The sequence below is a fragment of the Drosophila bipectinata genome, chromosome 2L (assembly GCF_030179905.1).
Source record: "Drosophila bipectinata strain 14024-0381.07 chromosome 2L, DbipHiC1v2, whole genome shotgun sequence".
Lineage (NCBI taxonomy): Eukaryota > Metazoa > Arthropoda > Insecta > Diptera > Drosophilidae > Drosophila > Drosophila bipectinata.
Window position 1 is genome coordinate 4,573,793 of NC_091736.1, and position 18,206 is coordinate 4,591,998.

The following is an 18,206-nucleotide window of genomic DNA, read 5'->3' on the forward strand; positions in this document are numbered from 1 at the left end:
TGGCTATAGTTTAGCGATGACGACGATTACAAACCCAACAGTTATGCGTCCTCGACACCAAGCGAGTGGTGCGAAAAAGGACGCTCCCCGGAGAAGGCACTGGGGTCGGGGCTGGCGTCATTGTCTTGCGTGCCTCGAATTTGCGTGATTCATGATGGCAACTTGAATGCAACAGCAACTCCAAACAACACCCGACACCCCTCGCTAGCTACTTTTTTCATTTTATTTTATTTTTTTCCTTTGGCGCGTCTTCATGTCTGCTTTAATTACTGGAACTGGAACTAGTCCCTGCACCACTTAATGCCAATAAAAATGTCAATTGCACATACATGTAGTCAAGCGAGCGACCTTGGACTTCCGGAATGCCACGGAACGCTTTCCGGTCAAGTCAACAGGAGGTGCAATCGAAAATGGAGCCACATTGGGGTGGTCTATATGTACATATGGACATATCATTCGAAATTATGGCGATTAAAATGGATTTTTTTTTCGGCTAGTACGGATACGGCATCCATCCTGACAGCTGAGCGGCGTAAACAAAACAAAAACAACAGGCTGAGAGAGAGAGAGAGAGAGAAATTGAGTAACACGTGCTCCAAAAGTGTCGGCGCTACGTGGCGTATACGTATTGCGCTGACGCTGTGGCCATTTTCCAATTGTTTTCTGTTGTTGTTCTGGCGAATATAGCTGGCTAATGGGTTTCGAAAACGCATCCCAATCCGCTGCTGCTACATACTTCTTATCCTGCTCCGGTGTACAGTTACGTTACGCTGGGCAACGTGCAAAACAAAAGGCGAACTCCGGACTCCGCCAGCGGCGGGCACTCGCTCACTCTCGCATCCTAAATGCGCACGAGCATGAAAACGAGTTGCAAGGCGGTGGGAGGTAAACAGAAAGAGGACGAAAACAAAGAGAGGCGAAAACACTGCCAAAAAGGATCTACCTTGGCATACAGAGAGTTGAAAGGTGAACCACCAAGAAAATGCAAAATTTATAGCATACTTTGCGGCGTAACGATCCTCTACTGAATCCTCTTGTTGCTGTCGTTGAAGTTTTGTTCTCATTGTTCCTTTGTAAAGATATATTTTGAAAAAGTTTAATAGCTAGAGAGAGAATTAATATTTTTTAATATTTCTTAAAATAAAATCGTTAATCCTAGGGTTGAGTTGTTAGCATTTTCTTGGAAGAACTAAAACACTCTTATTTTTGGAAAAACAAGCTGTGTAATTTAATCCAAACTCAATCAGTGACATCCGGTATAATCAATGAAGTAGAAAATTAAATAATTTATTTTCAATTTCTAAACAAATTAAAAAACTTAACAAGGTGTGAAATAATTTCCTTAGTGATTTACATATGTATGTACTTGCCATCAATAATGAGCAACTGTTTTCTTAGTGAACTTTATTTTTGAAAGTGCATCAAGAGAACAAGCCTGTGAGAATTGCAAAAGGTGAGGGATGGTGGCCTGAGAGCAAGAGAGGCCAATGTGAGCCACGAAGGCGAAAAATCCGTCACTTTTTTCTGCCACGTTGCAGTTCGGCTGAAAACAGCAACATCTGCTGCTTGCTGCTGCTGCTTCTGCTGCTACTGCTGCTGCTGTGCTTTCATTGCTGCTGCTCCTTGGGAATAAATTCAGTTCGTTGTCGTCAGTCAGTCAGTTCAGTTCGGTTTTTGCAGTGGAGACCAGCCACCACCACCACCCAAGGAAAAACTATCCCAAGGCGAAAGGCAACAACAGCAACAGTGACAGAGACCGCAGCGAATTGGAGCAAAAGCAACAAATCCAGGAGGAACAGTTGATGCAAAAAGTTCTCGGACCAGCGACTAGCAACCAGCAACCGCAATCGAATTAGCTGAACAACTCAAACTCGATTTCACCAATTCCACTGTGCGTGTACGGCTCGTGCTGTGTGGGTGCGTGTGACTGTGTTTGTGTGTGTGTGTGCGTGAGTGTCCTTGGCTGGCTGGCCGAAAACTGAAGTAAATCAAACTGAATGCGAATTCAAAGCGGTTGAAGCATATGTACAGCTAGGAACAAGAGGAATCAGCAGCAGACGGAGCAGAACTGTGTGGGAACAGGAACCTTAGCGGAATATATCCGGCCTGGTCGCATCAGAAAATCAATTTTCTGCTAAAATACACAAATTGCAACCATAGAAGGCGTCTCGCAAATTCGAAAACGATACCGAACCAGCGAGAATAATAATCGACTGCAGAACTTCCCCCCCATTCCCAAACTCGCGGTCGCGGTCGCCATTATGTTGGACTAGCACACACACTAGCGCACACACACTACGCACTCACACACACGCGCGGCATCAGCATCCGCCGAGGAACGGTACAGAAAGCGTACAGACGCCGCCTGGTTAGGCCATCTGTGTGGAGGTGCAACGGGGGCCCAGAACACAAAGGGGAGCACGAGAAGCCTAGTGACAGTCCGAATCTGAATCATACTCAGAATCCGAATCCGAATCTGAATCTGAAGCAGTTTTAAACAGTTGTTTCCAGAAGAACCAACAGACAGAACAGTCGCGTCCATCGAATCAGGCCCATCCAGAAGCTGAATACCAAACAAGGATAATCAGTTTCAGCCTGCCGACATCTCCATTCGACAAGGGCCTAACCAATGCAGCAAAGCATATAAACCAAAATTCCAGAAAATAACAAAAACTACAAGCTCCAAAATATATAAAATCCAAATCCAAATAATAACTAAATTTTCTAAAAAAAAAAGGCATCTGTGATTATCATATAACAACATAAACAAATAACAAGAAAAATTATTTTCATATTGCACTTTTTCAACAAAAAAAGAAAAACTTAAACTAAAAATTGAATAACTAATAACAATTTGATAAAAAAAAAGAAAAGAAAAATAATCACAAACAATTTGGCGAGCGTAAAAAAATAAAATATATTTATATATATATGTAAATAATAGAAAACAAGCAAACTTGACACGCCTCGAGGATAAATCCGAAAAACCACAAAAGCAAAAGCAGCAGCAGATCGCAGCAGAGGCAGCCACCAATTCACTCAAGGTCAACGGAATTAATATTTTTTGTAAGTGCCTAGTCATCTGATTCTTTTCTGGGACTGGGATTGGGATTTCAGTCTTTCGATTTAATTGAGAAACCGTCGCTAACTTTTCTGCGCGCCATTCCCAATACCGAAGATGCACATGTGCATGTCAATTAGTGGATGCGCCTCAAGAACTCGCATCTGCAATCATCAGTGGCCGAGGCCCCCGAAAAGTGTACGTTCGATGGGCTTAGCACCCTGCGAGATAGTGCGAAATTTTATTGTAAATTTTATAAGGGTAATTTTCGAGATTTCCTATAATGGCTTTATTATTGCGACTAATCTTTTATATCTGGGTCAAAACGATTAGGTTTCGTCTAACCTTTTTAAATTTTATCCTTTTAGGACTTGTCCTTAAACATTCATTGATGATTTTCTTAGTTCTTTTTTTTTCGTGTCTGCCCTCCTCAGGTTTCCTTTTATCCTCCCACGTAAATCCCTTGTATTTAATCTGAATTCTTGTATGTATCTTTTGTTCGGTCTTTTCTTGCGAATTCCTTATTCCTGGAAGATTGCCAAAATGGTGTTCACCCCTGTCCAGATCCTGTTCAGAACTAGGGAAAACACGTTCATGACAAATGCATGATGCCCTGCCGGTCAGGGTATTAAAATTTAACGCATCGCAGCCATATGGCAACTCAATAATTAGGCCAAAAAAAAGGCCAAACGTAACCAAAATAAATTGGCTGACAAGTGCGATAGCATGCCACAGGTAAAGAGGACCAAAAGGGAAAAAAGTGGGTGAGATTAGGCGGCGGTATATGGCAGGGCACTCGGAGCGGGAAAGCGAAAGGGAACCGGACTGGGACTTTCTCTGGGCGATGTCGGCACCTGCGGTGTCGCGTCTACTTCTCGGGCCCCTTGGGGTGTCACACTGCGAAATGTCAACGGTATTTTTATCCATTAACCAAACAAAATGGTAATATCAGGACTCTGACAACTGGCACCCACGGTTTACATATTTGTGGCAAGACTCCTACATGCATGGAGAAAAAAATATGCAGAAATTAAAGTTCAAGGATATCTCAGTACTAGTTGTGTAGAAGTACCATTATATTTGATCACAATTTAGTTTCATATCATGAAAAAATCTATTAATTATATTAAAACTACTTTTTCTCTGTAGACCAATTCTCAATCGTAATATTGATTTTGTCCTCCCAACAAAGAACACAAGTACGAAGCCGAAGCCCCGTCTGAGTCGGAGCAGACGTGATGAGATACGTGGCATATCTTGGCCAACTAGTCTAGGTCTAGTCTCTATTTGTTTCTACCCCCCGCCCGATCACACCTTGGGTTATGTACAACATGACTAATACTAATTCCAGCCAGCATGTGCGCCATCATTACGTTCGTTTGAGGCACACAAATAACTGCAATAAATAGTCATAGTAACCCCAGGCGGGAGGCCAGATAGTTGGCGGCCCAGGGCAGGCACATGCCTTGAATGAGCGAAGGATAATGGTATTTGGCGCATTCACCAATCAATCACAACGGTCATCAATCAAAACAAGCGAAAAAACACAAATTAGTTGCAAATATGCTGGAATATAAGAAAATTATCGCAAATTAGAAGTACAAGAGAAGCTTTAAGTATGACCTATGCGGGTACCTCTACATATTTGGAATTTAAATCCCATCAACTCGTAGACTGGTTGATGAATGTATTTCGCAAATGTCCTTCAAGCCTTGCCAAAATAATTAACTAGAGTCCAATCATGTCATCATCATAAGACAGTAATTGATCCGAAATTCAGTTAATTGAACCAAATTGATTATTGGGGATTACCTGTTTCGCCATTGCACCCTACTGATAATTTGGCTCAATTGCTGATGTCCTTCTCAGACACAGCCAATTTGCATGGCTAAGTAGTTAGGATATGGATATAGGAAGCACATTGACACATTCCATTGAACCACTTGCGGATGAACATCCTAAACATCCGGACGTGTGCCTTTTGAGTGCGACTCTCGATTTTCCAGCATTTTACTTTCCTTTGTTGAGAGGACATGGGGATGTCCTTGAAAGAGGCCAGACGTGAGACCTTGATACAAAATAAAAACCTGCGGTATTGAAAATTAAGCAAAAGTTTCAAATTACTTTATTTTCTTTTGCAGAAATGGAAATCATTCCTGAAGGTAAACACTTTCGTTTGGTGCATGAATCAGAGCTTCCAGAAATTTTGGTAACTTTAGAACGTTATCTGCCGGAATCATTAAAGGTGTGTATACCGATCTTTGATTTTTTTTTTACATTATTATTTTCATCTTCAGTTATACGCTTGGCTTGACACCAAGATATTCCCCAGGTGCCACGCCCATTTCTCAAATAATTTACCAACAATTACCAGCAGTTGCCTCGTCCATGGGCCTGTAAGAGGGGGCTGTGGAGAAGTCAGTAGGCGTTACCGAGACCACAAGTCATGCAATCTCAAACCCTCAAACCGGGCCCCTAGTTATTTCTTTCTGTTGACCTGTTTTCACTGTTTACACTTGTATTTTTGTTCAATTTTTAATGCCACTCCGCCCCGAACATCACGTGCTTTTGTGCTTTTGTTGAAGCCAGCGCCCCGCGGCGATATCTATAGCTTTCCATAGAGAGAAAGGCATTTTTTTTTGGCTTGGCACCGGCAACGGCGTCAAGGATTTGGCCACCATTGAAGTTGCTTAAAGTTTCGATTTTTAGCGAGAAACTTTTCTCCAGGGCGGTTACTGCTTATAGAATGCAATGCCAACGGCTAAGGGAATACTTTTGTGTTAAGCTATTTATAATTGCCACAGTTATGAAGTATGTATAAATTACCCAAATTTAAGCAAAGTTTAATAAACTAATTTATACTTGCAGTTTCATCAAACCATAAAAACGTACCTGAATGATCGTATTTGGGACTTTAAATTTTATGTTGCTAAAGATTGGCCCGACAAACCGATAATTCTTCACTTTCCAGGATGCACGCTTGCGGTATGTTTATATACATATCACATACAATTTTCATGAAATGAATTTCTAAAAAATATCCATTGTAGCCGCACAACAATATATACCAAACTCTTGGCATATTTTGTCCATCCGCACACATCGAGCATGTCGATTTGATGCGCACCGAAGATGTACTTATAGATTGGCGGAAGCCTATGTACCTGAACTTTACGCACATCGCCATCATGAATCGCCTGGATGACTTCTATTCGAAAATCGGAGTGATGGAGCGACTAAGTGGTGATATCTATGTGTGCAACAAGCTGAATACCGACCTCGAACTGGATCCGTTGCCGGAGGATGCGGAGATGCGTCTGCTGAACCTCGACAATGTGCAGGGCATTCACGATTTGTATCCTGCTAACGAAATCGAATGCGTTCAACTGTTCGACATCCTCGTCCGAAAGCTTCCGGGGCTGGGCATCTTCCGTAAGGAGACCGGCGAGCTGGCAGCCTGGATGGTTCACTCCTACTACGGTGCTATGTTCTCAATGCAAACACGTCCAGACTTTAGGCGCATGGGGTGAGTACATTTCGATCCGGCCCCGAACTTTCCGATCGCTATTCTTCGAATTTTTGTAAGAGTATCTTGAAAAGACAAGGAATTTCACTTTAGACCCAGAACCACGTCTATATCTTTGCCAATTTTCATCCGGTCCTCAAACGGAATACCTTAATCGATTTGTGGATCAATTCCGCATAAATCTGCATCAAAATCCTGGAACAAAATTTTTCATCGAAATTTTTTCAATTTTTGTGGGGGACCCCTTGCAAAATCTTCAAAACCCGGATTTTCCCTTTTGGCCCAGAACCACGTCTATATCTTTGCCAATGTTTATCCGATCCTCAAAAGGAATACCTTAATCGATTTGTTGATCAATTCCGCATAAATCTGCATCAAAACCCTGGAACAAAATTTTTAATCGAAATTTTTTCCATTTTTGTGGGGGATTCCTTGCAAAATCTACAAAACCCGGATTTCCACTTTTGGCCCAGAACCATGTCTATATCTTTGCCAATTTTTATCCGATCCTCAAAAGGAATACCTTAATCGATTTGTGGATCGATTCCGCATAAGTCTGCATCAAAACCCTGGAACAAAATTTTTCATCGAAATTTTTTCAATTTTTGTGGGGGACCCCTTGCAAAATCTTCAAAACCCGGATTTTCCCTTTTGGCCCAGAACCACGTCTATATCTTTGCCAATGTTTATCCGATCCTCAAAAGGAATACCTTAATCGATTTGTTGATCAATTCCGCATAAATCTGCATCAAAACCCTGGAACAAAATTTTTAATCGAAATTTTTTCCATTTTTGTGGGGGATTCCTTGCAAAATCTACAAAACCCGGATTTCCACTTTTGGCCCAGAACCATGTCTATATCTTTGCCAATTTTTATCCGATCCTCAAAAGGAATACCTTAATCGATTTGTGGATCGATTCCGCATAAGTCTGCATCAAAACCCTGGAACAAAATTTTTCATCGAAATTTTTTCAATTTTTGTGGGCGACCCCTTGCAAAATCTTCAAAACCCGGATTTTCACTTTGGGCCCAGAACCATGTCTGTAGCTTTGCCAATTTTTATCCGATCCTCAAACGGAATACCTTAATCGATTTGTGGATCGATTCCGCATAAATCTGCATTAAAACCCTGGAACAAAATTTTTCATCGAAATTTTTTCAATTTTTGTGGGGGACCCCTTGCAAAATCTACAAACCCCGGATTTTCACTTTGGGCCCAGAACCATGTCTGTAGCTTTGCCAATTTTTATCCGATCCTCAAACGGAATACCTTAATCGATTTGTGGATCGATTCCGCATAAATCTGCATTAAAACCCTGGAACAAAATTTTTCATCGAAATTTTTTCAATTTTTGTAGGGGACCCCTTGCAAAATCTTCAAAACCCGGATTTTCACTTTTGGCCCAGAACCATGTCTATATCTTTGCCAATTTTTATCCGATCCTTAAACGGAATACCTTAATCGATTTGTGGATCGATTCCGCATAAATCTGCATTAAAACCCTGGAACAAAATTTTTCATCGAAATTTTTTCAATTTTTGTGGGGGACCCCTTGCAAAATCTACAAACCCCGGATTTTCACTTTGGGCCCAGAACCATGTCTGTAGCTTTGCCAATTTTTATCCGATCCTCAAACGGAATACCTTAATCGATTTGTGGATCGATTCCGCATAAATCTGCATTAAAACCCTGGAACAAAATTTTTCATCGAAATTTTTTCAATTTTTGTGGGGGACCCCTTGCAAAATCTACAAACCCCGGATTTTCACTTTGGGCCCAGAACCATGTCTGTAGCTTTGCCAATTTTTATCCGATCCTCAAACGGAATACCTTAATCGATTTGTGGATCGATTCCGCATAAATCTGCATTAAAACCCTGGAACAAAATTTTTCATCGAAATTTTTTCAATTTTTGTGGGGGACCCCTTGCAAAATCTACAAACCCCGGATTTTCACTTTGGGCCCAGAACCATGTCTGTAGCTTTGCCAATTTTTATCCGATCCTCAAACGGAATACCTTAATCGATTTGTGGATCGATTCCGCATAAATCTGCATTAAAACCCTGGAACAAAATTTTTCATCGAAATTTTTTCAATTTTTGTGGGGGACCCCTTGCAAAATCTACAAACCCCGGATTTTCACTTTGGGCCCAGAACCATGTCTGTAGCTTTGCCAATTTTTATCCGATCCTCAAACGGAATACCTTAATCGATTTGTGGATCGATTTCGCATAAATCTGCATTAAAACCCTGGAACAAAATTTTTCATCGAAATTTTTTCAATTTTTGTAGGGGACCCCTTGCAAAATCCACAAAACCCGGATTTTCACTTATGGCCCAGAACCATGTCTATATCTTTGCCAATTTTTATCCGATCCTCAAACGGAATACCTTAATCGATTTGTGGATCGATTCCGCATAAATCTGCATTAAAACCCTGGAACAAAATTTTTCATCGAAATTTTTTCAATTTTTGTGGGGGACCCCTTGCAAAATCTACAAACCCCGGATTTTCACTTTGGGCCCAGAACCATGTCTGTAGCTTTGCCAATTTTTATCCGATCCTCAAACGGAATACCTTAATCGATTTGTGGATCGATTTCGCATAAATCTGCATTAAAACCCTGGAACAAAATTTTTCATCGAAATTTTTTCAATTTTTGTAGGGGACCCCTTGCAAAATCCACAAAACCCGGATTTTCACTTATGGCCCAGAACCATGTCTATATCTTTGCCAATTTTTATCCGATCCTCAAACGGAATACCTTAATCGATTTGTGGATCAATTCCGCATAAATCTGCATTAAAACCCTGGAACAAAATTTTTCATCGAAATTTTTTCAATTTTTGTGGGGGACCCCTTGCAAAATCTTCAAAACCCGGATTTTCACTTTTGGCCAGAACCATGTCTATATCTTTGCCAATTTTTATCCGATCCTCAAACGGAATACCTTAATCGATTTGTGGATCGATTTCGCATAAATCTGCATCAAAACCCTGGAACAAAATTTTTCATCGAAATTTTTTCAATTTTTGTGGGGGACCCCTTGCAAAATCTTCAAAACCCGGATTTTCACTTTTGGCCAGAACCATGTCTATATCTTTGCCAATTTTTATCCGATCTTCAAAAGGAATACCTTAATCGATTTGTGGATCGATTCCGCTTAAATCTGCATCAAAACCCTGGAACAACATTTTTCATCGAAATTTTTTCATGTTTTGTGGGGGACCCCTTGCAAAATCTTCAAAACCCGGATTTTCACTTTTGGCCAGAACCATGTCTATATCTTTGCCAATTTTTATCCGATCTTCAAAAGGAATACCTTAATCGATTTGTGGATCGATTTCGCATAAATCTGCATCAAAACCCTGGAACAAAATTTTTCATCAAAATTTTTTCAATTTCAAAAAATTTAAAAATATTGTTGGAATATAAAGAAATTTATTCTTTTTTTTTTGTTACAGGTATGGCATCCGTTTGGCCAAGTCGCTGACCCAGCTGGTGATCGAACGGGGCTATACTCCTTTCGTAGTGATTCGTCCCGGGAATGATGCTTCCCGAAATCTGTACACTAAGCTGGGCTACGAGAAGGCTTTCGAGACTTGCCGGGTGCGGATGACGCCGGACTGCTACGAGGACAGCACTGTGGGCACCATCGCCAACTCGTCCTACGCCAAGTTCCCGCCGCTGCCGCAGGGCGAGTGCGTGGTGGTGACAAAGCTGCCCAGGAAGCATGTGCCTGGTGAGAGCCAAACCGTGGATGAGGGCATCGAGGACATGTTGGCTGAAAAATGTGATATCAGCAGCGACGAGGCAAGGGAGCGCAAGACCACGACCGACGAGGGAATCGGCGAGGACAAGTAGGCCAGGATGGGAACAGGATAAATGGCATGCTTTACAAGATATACATCAATCGATCGGAGCGCTGCACCTGCGCTAAACTTATGCTTAAAGCTGTAAGCACCTCTTAGGACTCTTTAGGAAAGACAGGACATGGCACAACAAGTGGCGTTGATTTTTTAAACAATTATATTAATGGGAAAACCAAGAAACTGTACGAGTATATTTATAGATGGTATATGAAGCTTCCTCACACAGAACGGCGTCGATCGGAGAATGTAAATTTCGGCCGGAATCAAGGGATTTATTTTATAAGGGTATTGATAATGATTCAATGTCAAGAACTACACAATAACTCGGGGGGCTTAAATAGAACGTGGAAGCTCCGAAGCCAGAAATTTTAAACGGGAACCGAACACAGAGAGAAATTTTTAATTTTTTGCTAAAAATGCTTTTACAAAAATGAACTCCAAGAACGAACAAATAAACAAACAAACAAAAAACACAACATAGTAAAAGGCTCAAAGCAAAACCAAGGAGCGCATCAATTTATTAAAACTATTATATATTAACTCTATATATCGAATTGTTAAACAAAACTAAACAACACTCACACAAACTATTTCTCTCTATTCTGGCTCTCCACGCAAAATCTCTGAAACAGGATAATATATTTCGAAACAATGGTTTTTGGTATCAGAAACAAACACAAAATAACTCGCTTGGGCCACGAAACAGAGCTTTGCACACTTTTCCCTCTCTTTTTAAATGAACCCTGTTTCTGAATAAACATATACGAGTATATTTTTTCAAATATGTATTTATTGAATACTTTCGATGACCCAAACGAAGTGCTTTGATTTTAAATGGCCGTGTACCAACTACATTTGGATTTATAGGCTTTTTTCAAATTTATATATACCCAACCCAAAAAATTAAAAAAAGAAAAACAAAAATATAAAGATAAATATATATTTTATTATTACGAAATTTTATTAAACTACGCAAACGAGTACTCAATGATTTTGCTCCTATTTAGCTGATGATGAACTAAAAAGAAAAGATAATGAAACAACAAAATGAAACACGCCAAAGATGTCTTCTGCTTCATTTTAAGTACATACTCCCAAATCCCAAATTTTCCCGCGATTGATTTTCTATTTTCTATTTATGAATGCAAAACGAATCTCCAAATATATGCAAGAAAATCAAATTTAAAAAGTTATGTATTACATCTGCTATATTGTATGTACTCGAACAAAAAAATGAGAAAAACACAAAAAAAAAACTGAGAGAAGCAAATTTAAATAAATAACAATATTGAGACAGCAAATCTAAAGGTTTTTCCTGTCTCTGACAAACTAGATAATGAGCTACAGTAGTTACCATCTTTTATCATTTTATTTATTGCTATTAGGAATAACCTTTTATAGTTTTAGTACTGAGGCCTTCAAGGAGACATTATTTCAGAGGTAACGACCATCTTTCCCACACTTATTTGCACATAAATAGTAACTCTTCCAAAGCATTAAATTATTTCCATAATTTACGAGGGCACTTCCCATCTTGTGAGTAGCCTCAGTTGAAGTGCACACTGCGCTAAAATTATCTTTTCATTGTTAATGAAATTTACGTGTACAAACACATTGCCGCTTAGATAAACATACCGGGACAGATGCGGCAAACACAAAGACATCTAGACATCATGTGGCAATATGCCTGTGTTGCCCTTGCAACGCTGATATGGGATATGGTTAATGAGATAACATCTTTTTCGACTGATAGATTTATATTTATTTGTGTAAAAAGAAGGCCTATGTTAGTTGATTGGGTGTTTAAAACTAATCAAAAAATGCTGCACTGGACTACTGCGCTCCCCCGGAGGCTTTGCTCAGCTGGTTCTTCAAGTGAGTGCATACATACTGCCAGTACTTGCGACGGATAACATCGTGCTTGGTGGCCATGTCCTCGCACAGGCCGTATACCTTTCTGGCCAATTGGTCGTCTGCGGGGGCCTTTAAATGCAGAGCCTGCTCCTGGTACACATCGATGAGGAAGGCCACAAGATAGGGCGAACGATTGCCACCCTGATAGAGCTCCTCCACGAATGCTATCACCTCGGGGTAGCTGTTCAATTGTCCACTTCCCCTATCGCCCTGTCGCATCACCCCAACTAAATAGTTCCAGGCACTCTCGTTGTTCTTGATTATGCGGATACGGTTCATCGTGTAGTCCAGCTCCCGGCGTATAACCTCCGGCGTGAAGCCCAAGTGCTTGTTCACAAAAAAGCGCTGGTTCCAGGCGGAATTGTTGCGTTGGTCCTCGCAAATCAGGCGGTCCACAAAATTAAGTTCGTCATCGTACAGGCTGAAATAACGAATTTTTAATGAAAATATAAGTAAAGCTATGGGTATTTCTTAACCCACTTGAAACTCCTAATGGCCCACTGACGGTGCTGCCAGGCATGGTAGTTCTTGGCGTCGCCATCATTCACCAAAGCGTTCTCTGTAAGCTCAAGTTCGTTGCTGGGGTCGTTTAGCATTTCGACAATGACGCGTCTGTGGTGCCACACCTGGTAGTTCTTGGAGTTCTGACCAATGACCTCACTGAGATACTCCAACTCATCATTCAGGTCCGCTTTAAGTTCACGTAGGACGTCTCGTCGATACTGCCAGACGGTGTAGTTGGCCGGATTCAGGCGAAGTGCATCCGTGGTGAGCTCTAGTGCCCGCTGGCTCTTCTCGTTTTTCGCAATTATGGCTCGCATATAGTCGAAAACCTCTCGGACTGCGAAGTACACATGGATAAATAAGATTGTCAGATAAAAACACTTTGTGTTACTCACACTTCTGACTGTAGGCGATGGCAACCACCGGGTGCGGGCCGTCATCCTGGGCCAGAGGCTCCACATCCTTCCATTCGGGGCGTTCGCTGTAGGGCAGCCATTCCGTGCCCAGGTACTCGTCGTCCGAGCTGTCTCCCATTTCTATAGACTAAATGCAGGTGGATGAGAACGCTTAATTCTGCGAAACGGAACGGGCAGTGCTTTTTATCAGTCACTTGATTAGTGTGGCCATGCAATAGTATCTAAAGTGAGTGAAAGTGTGACCAGTATGTAATACAGAACTTTGAAAGTTCGCGGTTAAATTAGCTTTTGAATTCTCCAATTCAAAGGATACAAATTATGGTAGGCCCAAAATATAGTATAGATTTTGAATTTTTTGTTAAAACATTTATTACGACTTGAATAAAAGTGCACAAAGTTTCTGAAATTGTTATTTAATTCCTTAATTACTAGACGTAGGCATCCCAGTGCGCAATCTAATACAATTAACTGATTGGTGCGGACGGAGTTCGTCTAAAAGCGTGGCTTAAACGTGGCCGGATACTGATTGAATCGTGGACGCAGTGCAGCATTCGATTTTTCGAACTTCTCGCCCGAGTTTCCCAGGATGACGCCATCGATGAGTTTGCCAGGCTGATCCTTGACATTTCCACGATCTCCATTGGCTTCGGCCACGTCAATGATTCTGGGATTCTTGCGGTATCGGTACCACCAGTACTCAAAGACCAGTGTGATGCAGGCCATTCCGATTCCCACAAAGATTACGATGAAAACGCCACCAATGTTCTGAATAGATATGCCATCTGATTGATCCTCCGGCTTCTCGCACTTGGCCTGGGCTTCGTCGTTCTTCCACCATTTCTCCTTTAGCTTTTCCAGTTGGCGTTTGTTAAGCAAAGTGAGGATACTTGAAAAGATTCCCGAAGGTAATCACAACGACCGAAACCCAAGGATTAAGTTAAAACTCACGCATTATTAAACTGATCCTTGAGATGAGATCCCTGCTGAACAGCAATGGCATATGGTTTTCTAGAGAACTCCTCACCCACCACTTGGAGATCGCAGTTGGTCAGCTGAAGGTACCGTATATCCGTGGCGTCTCCCAAAAAGGCGAATCCGGTGGCTGCGGTCGAGTTCCTCACCCGAGCCACTGCCTCTTCAAGAGTTGCCGGCAAAGCTGCCTCCTGCATGGCCTGCCACATCTTTGTGTACTTGTCACTAACCGGATAATCCCACACGGCAAGCTTGGAGCGCTCCAGTGGAGTCAGTGAGTCGTTTAGGGATAGATCTTTCCAGATCTCGTAGAACATCTGCTCGATATTAGCCATCCTTTCGAAATAGGTCATGGCTGATGATCCGTTGAGAGGAGCATACAGGATCTTGTATTGTTTGGCCAAATCATCCAAGCTCTCCACGGGCGTGTCCAAACGGGAGACGGTCAAGAAGGCAGCCAAATTGGCAGTGTACGAGGCAATGATGATGAATCTGTAGGAAAAAAATAGTAGATTTTAATAGAACACCAACTAAGTTATATTTTAAGGAAGATATGCAGGTTTGGATGATTCAGACTTACCCAAAAAGCCACCAGGTGGCTGCCACTAAACGTCCAGAGAGATTCTTTGGTGCCTCTCCGCCCCCTTGAGGGGTCAATGAAGTCATACAGAACCAAAGACACTCTTTGAGGTTGAATTCTCTTTTCTCCTCATCGTCCTTGTACTTTTCACGGTTGTTCTGGTAGCTATAGGGACTCCAGCGATCAAAGACCCACATCAGAAAGCTGGTGAAGAAGTAGGCAGCCAGAATGCAAAGCCACACATTCGTCTCCAGGACAGTAAGAAACTTGAACAGCGAACTGGGTGAGCTGGGGCGCTGCATCATTATGGTAATCCCCACCAGATCATAGTATGGGACCGTGAAATCAATGACAATCTCCCGCTCCGCCATTACGGACATGCTACCCAGTCCAATGTCTGCCTGTTTGTCAATCAATTTCTTGACAATGCCGTTCCATTCGCCCTTTTCGTCCATGTTGCCAAACTTTTTGTCCTCCACTTCCTGGATGGTGTAATCGAAGTGTACAATAGCAGCAATTTCATTAATGAGATCTATGCAATATCCTTTGTATCCTTTCGGAGCTGTTTCGTCGCGCATTATAAAAGGAGCTTGCTGTGAGATTAAAAAGGATAAAGATATTTAATTTTAAGAATTTCAATATAGCAAGATCTCAAAATCTATCCACCCACCACAACAGTATAAATCCGATAGACCGTATCCGCGGTGAGATTCTTCATCTGCTCCTCATCCTTCACAACCAGGGGCGAGTCCAGGCCAGCTGTCCAGGTGCCAATCGATTTACTGTTCACGGAACTGCCACCTCGAATCTGGAGCACATTGATATCCATTTCGAATTTCATATAGCTATAGCCATTGAATGGTTGCTTTGGTTGCGTGACTAGGTCAAAGGTTCCGTAGGATGTCGGCTCGGTGGCCTGTCAAATAAAAACAAGAAAATACCCAACTTTTGAGTCATCGACCATAACTTGACCGCAAAGCAAAAGAGGGGAAAAACCTTTGTAAAATACTCCCGAAGATCCAGGTTTCTTTGGGGAGTGTTGCCGCCTTGGAAGTCGTCACAATTCAGGTACTCCATGTCCTTAGGCCAGGCGCCAGATTGTAACATTTCCCTGGAAATAAAAAGGATTAGTTTAAAAGAAGTACTAATATCGGAGCTTACTTAATGGTAAGAAAACTTCTTAAAGCCAGATCGAAGTAGAACGCAGAAGATAGCTGTGGCTCTTCGTTGAGATTATAGGTGGTGCGCAAAAGTCCCAGTCGGTCTCGATATTGCGTATACGCCATGGGCTTCAGGAACATTATGGTGGCATTGTCCCTCTGGCTGCTCACCTCGCCCTCGTTCTGAGTGATCGCGTGCCAGGCAAAGTTTCTTTCAAAGTAGGCCGGCTTCACAGACTCCAGGACGGAGCGAATGGACTGGAGGTTGCCCAGGATGAAGAAGTTATTGATGTCCAAGTTACGCAGCTTCTCGATTTGCTCCTCACGCTCTCGCTTGCCCTCCTTGGCAATGGCAGTGATAACGTGACGGGTTTGGATGTTTTGCAGCAAGGACTTGTACTTGTGATCCATCACGAAGGTATCGTCATACAGAATAGCAGCTGAGAAGGAAATGGTTTATACTTTTAAGCTCTATTCATATGACAAACAGAAAAACCTTTAAATATTTTAAAAACTAAAGCAATTATGTCAAATCTCTATTACCATTTGTAATGTTTAGACGCCTCACAATGCTACGAATCACTTCAGGGATAATGTCCCCTGGCGGCATCACCTGCAGCAGGTACTTTTGTTTGGATTCATCCAAATCTCGCCACTGCCTCAAGTCACCTTCCTGTCCGTAAGAGGCACTAATGGTAGGCAGTCCCAGAGCCTGGGTGAAGCTCTTTACAGTCTCCGAGGCCACTCCGGTTTTCGTGGTGTCCAAGATCAAGTGAGGTGTCTGTTTCATTTCAATGCTAGCAGCATATTTATTGCAAACTTGGAATTGGAATGATGGATATAATAAAAAGGCTTCAACAAGGACACTCCCTGATAACTCACTTGTTTCCAGCAGGACCTTGGCATCTGTTTTGTTGGCTTCTATAGAATCCAACTGTACCGAAAGTCCATATCGTATATTTTTCTTCAAGTACGTGAGTGCCACATCCACCGCCTTGGCCGCCGGCTCGTTATCCACTTCGTTAATAAACACTGTACCATAGAATTGTTTTGGTCAGAACCCATGAAAAAGGACGAAGGCATTACGTGGCGGAACTTTTGTTTACTTGTACTTGGACGAGTGCTCATTACGCCTTAGGTCCCTTTCCTAATCTAAGTGACCATCAGGTCTATTGAGAGTTTTTACTTGATTAGTTACCTAAAGTGCAGTCTAGAAAACCTGAACCTTAAAACGATCGATTAAAAACTGTACTCTAAATAGGAAAGTGAATGTTTTCAAAAATTCCGACCGACTTATAAAAGTAAGGCTTTTTAAAAAAGTCATAATTCTCTAAGATTGAGTAATTTAAGGAAGCGTTCCGGAAGGGTTATGGAAATCATAAAAAAAAGGATAGAAATGTAAATTCTATCTTTTTTGGAATTCAGTAAAAAAAATATAGGTTTTTAAGTTACATTAGTTTAGTCCTTGGATCAAAAAACACTCTGGATATTTCCGAATCTTTCTGGCACTTACAGACATTAATATTCTGAGTAGTTTGTGCGGCGATCTCTAAGTTGAAGCCGCAAAGGATCGCCACAAATGCAATCAACCAGAGATAATTGCATGATTTTTGAAAAGGACTGCGCATTATGGATAGCACATATAGGATACTTTTCCGGATTTATGAAGGTCACGTTACTGCACTCCACGAACAATAAATTGCGACTGAGCTGGAATTACGGTTTCAAATGCAAACCGCCCGCAACTCCACTGTCGATTTCACTTTCAACACGGACTATGTGTGGACACATGTGGGTAACCTTGGTGATAATCAATTTGGTAGGTAATCGTCCACAAACCCACTCTGTGCGTGGTGCCAACAAGCCCTCTTCCCCCCCTAAAAGGAAAGCCATCTAACCTGACCACATATCCTGCTTCGATTGTTCGTGACGGAACGTAAACGCTAATTGATGTTGGTTCTGGAAGTGGAGTGGAGTGGCGTGGTTAGTGGGTGAGTTATTATGTTATGAGGTATTGAAGAACTATTTATATTGTCACATAAACATGATTATTGGGAACGGCGAGTGCGAAAGTTAGAGGTGGGTATGTAATGTGTAATAATTTGGTCAATTTTGGTTTCGAGTGGACCTTTAATTTGGTAACTGAATTGAAGGATTCGAAGTTTGTATACCCTAACAGACTATATAAGAAGTGATTT

The 18,206-nt window shown here is 41.7% G+C and overlaps 3 protein-coding genes across 3 annotated transcripts; 1 reads left to right on the plus strand and 2 right to left on the minus strand.

Annotated features, from left to right (window-relative positions):
* Positions 1–1,624: 1,624 nt before the first annotated feature.
* LOC108124554 (uncharacterized) lies at positions 1,625–11,763 on the plus strand. The gene is made up of 5 exons (XM_017240287.3): positions 1,625–3,066; positions 5,203–5,306; positions 5,930–6,046; positions 6,112–6,587; positions 10,055–11,763. The coding sequence occupies exons 2-5, from the start codon at positions 5,205–5,207 to the stop codon at positions 10,452–10,454; spliced, it is 1,095 nt and encodes a 364-aa protein (XP_017095776.1). The 5' UTR covers positions 1,625–3,066; positions 5,203–5,204; the 3' UTR covers positions 10,455–11,763.
* A 437-nt stretch (positions 11,764–12,200) lies between these two features.
* On the minus strand, positions 12,201–13,549 carry Fnta (farnesyl transferase alpha). The gene is made up of 3 exons (XM_017240290.3): positions 13,276–13,549; positions 12,857–13,217; positions 12,201–12,797 (listed from the first exon to the last, which is right to left on the minus strand). Exons 1-3 carry the CDS (start codon positions 13,412–13,414, stop codon positions 12,296–12,298), a joined length of 1,002 nt encoding a protein of 333 aa, XP_017095779.2. The 5' UTR covers positions 13,415–13,549; the 3' UTR covers positions 12,201–12,295.
* Positions 13,550–13,713: 164 nt separating this feature from the next.
* On the minus strand, positions 13,714–17,662 carry Ir25a (ionotropic receptor 25a). The gene is made up of 9 exons (XM_043213265.2): positions 17,522–17,662; positions 16,891–17,040; positions 16,552–16,827; positions 16,010–16,448; positions 15,845–15,959; positions 15,519–15,764; positions 14,849–15,441; positions 14,245–14,760; positions 13,714–14,182 (listed from the first exon to the last, which is right to left on the minus strand). The coding sequence occupies exons 1-9, from the start codon at positions 17,634–17,636 to the stop codon at positions 13,789–13,791; spliced, it is 2,844 nt and encodes a 947-aa protein (XP_043069200.2). The 5' UTR covers positions 17,637–17,662; the 3' UTR covers positions 13,714–13,788.
* Between the last annotated feature and the right edge of the window lie 544 nt (positions 17,663–18,206).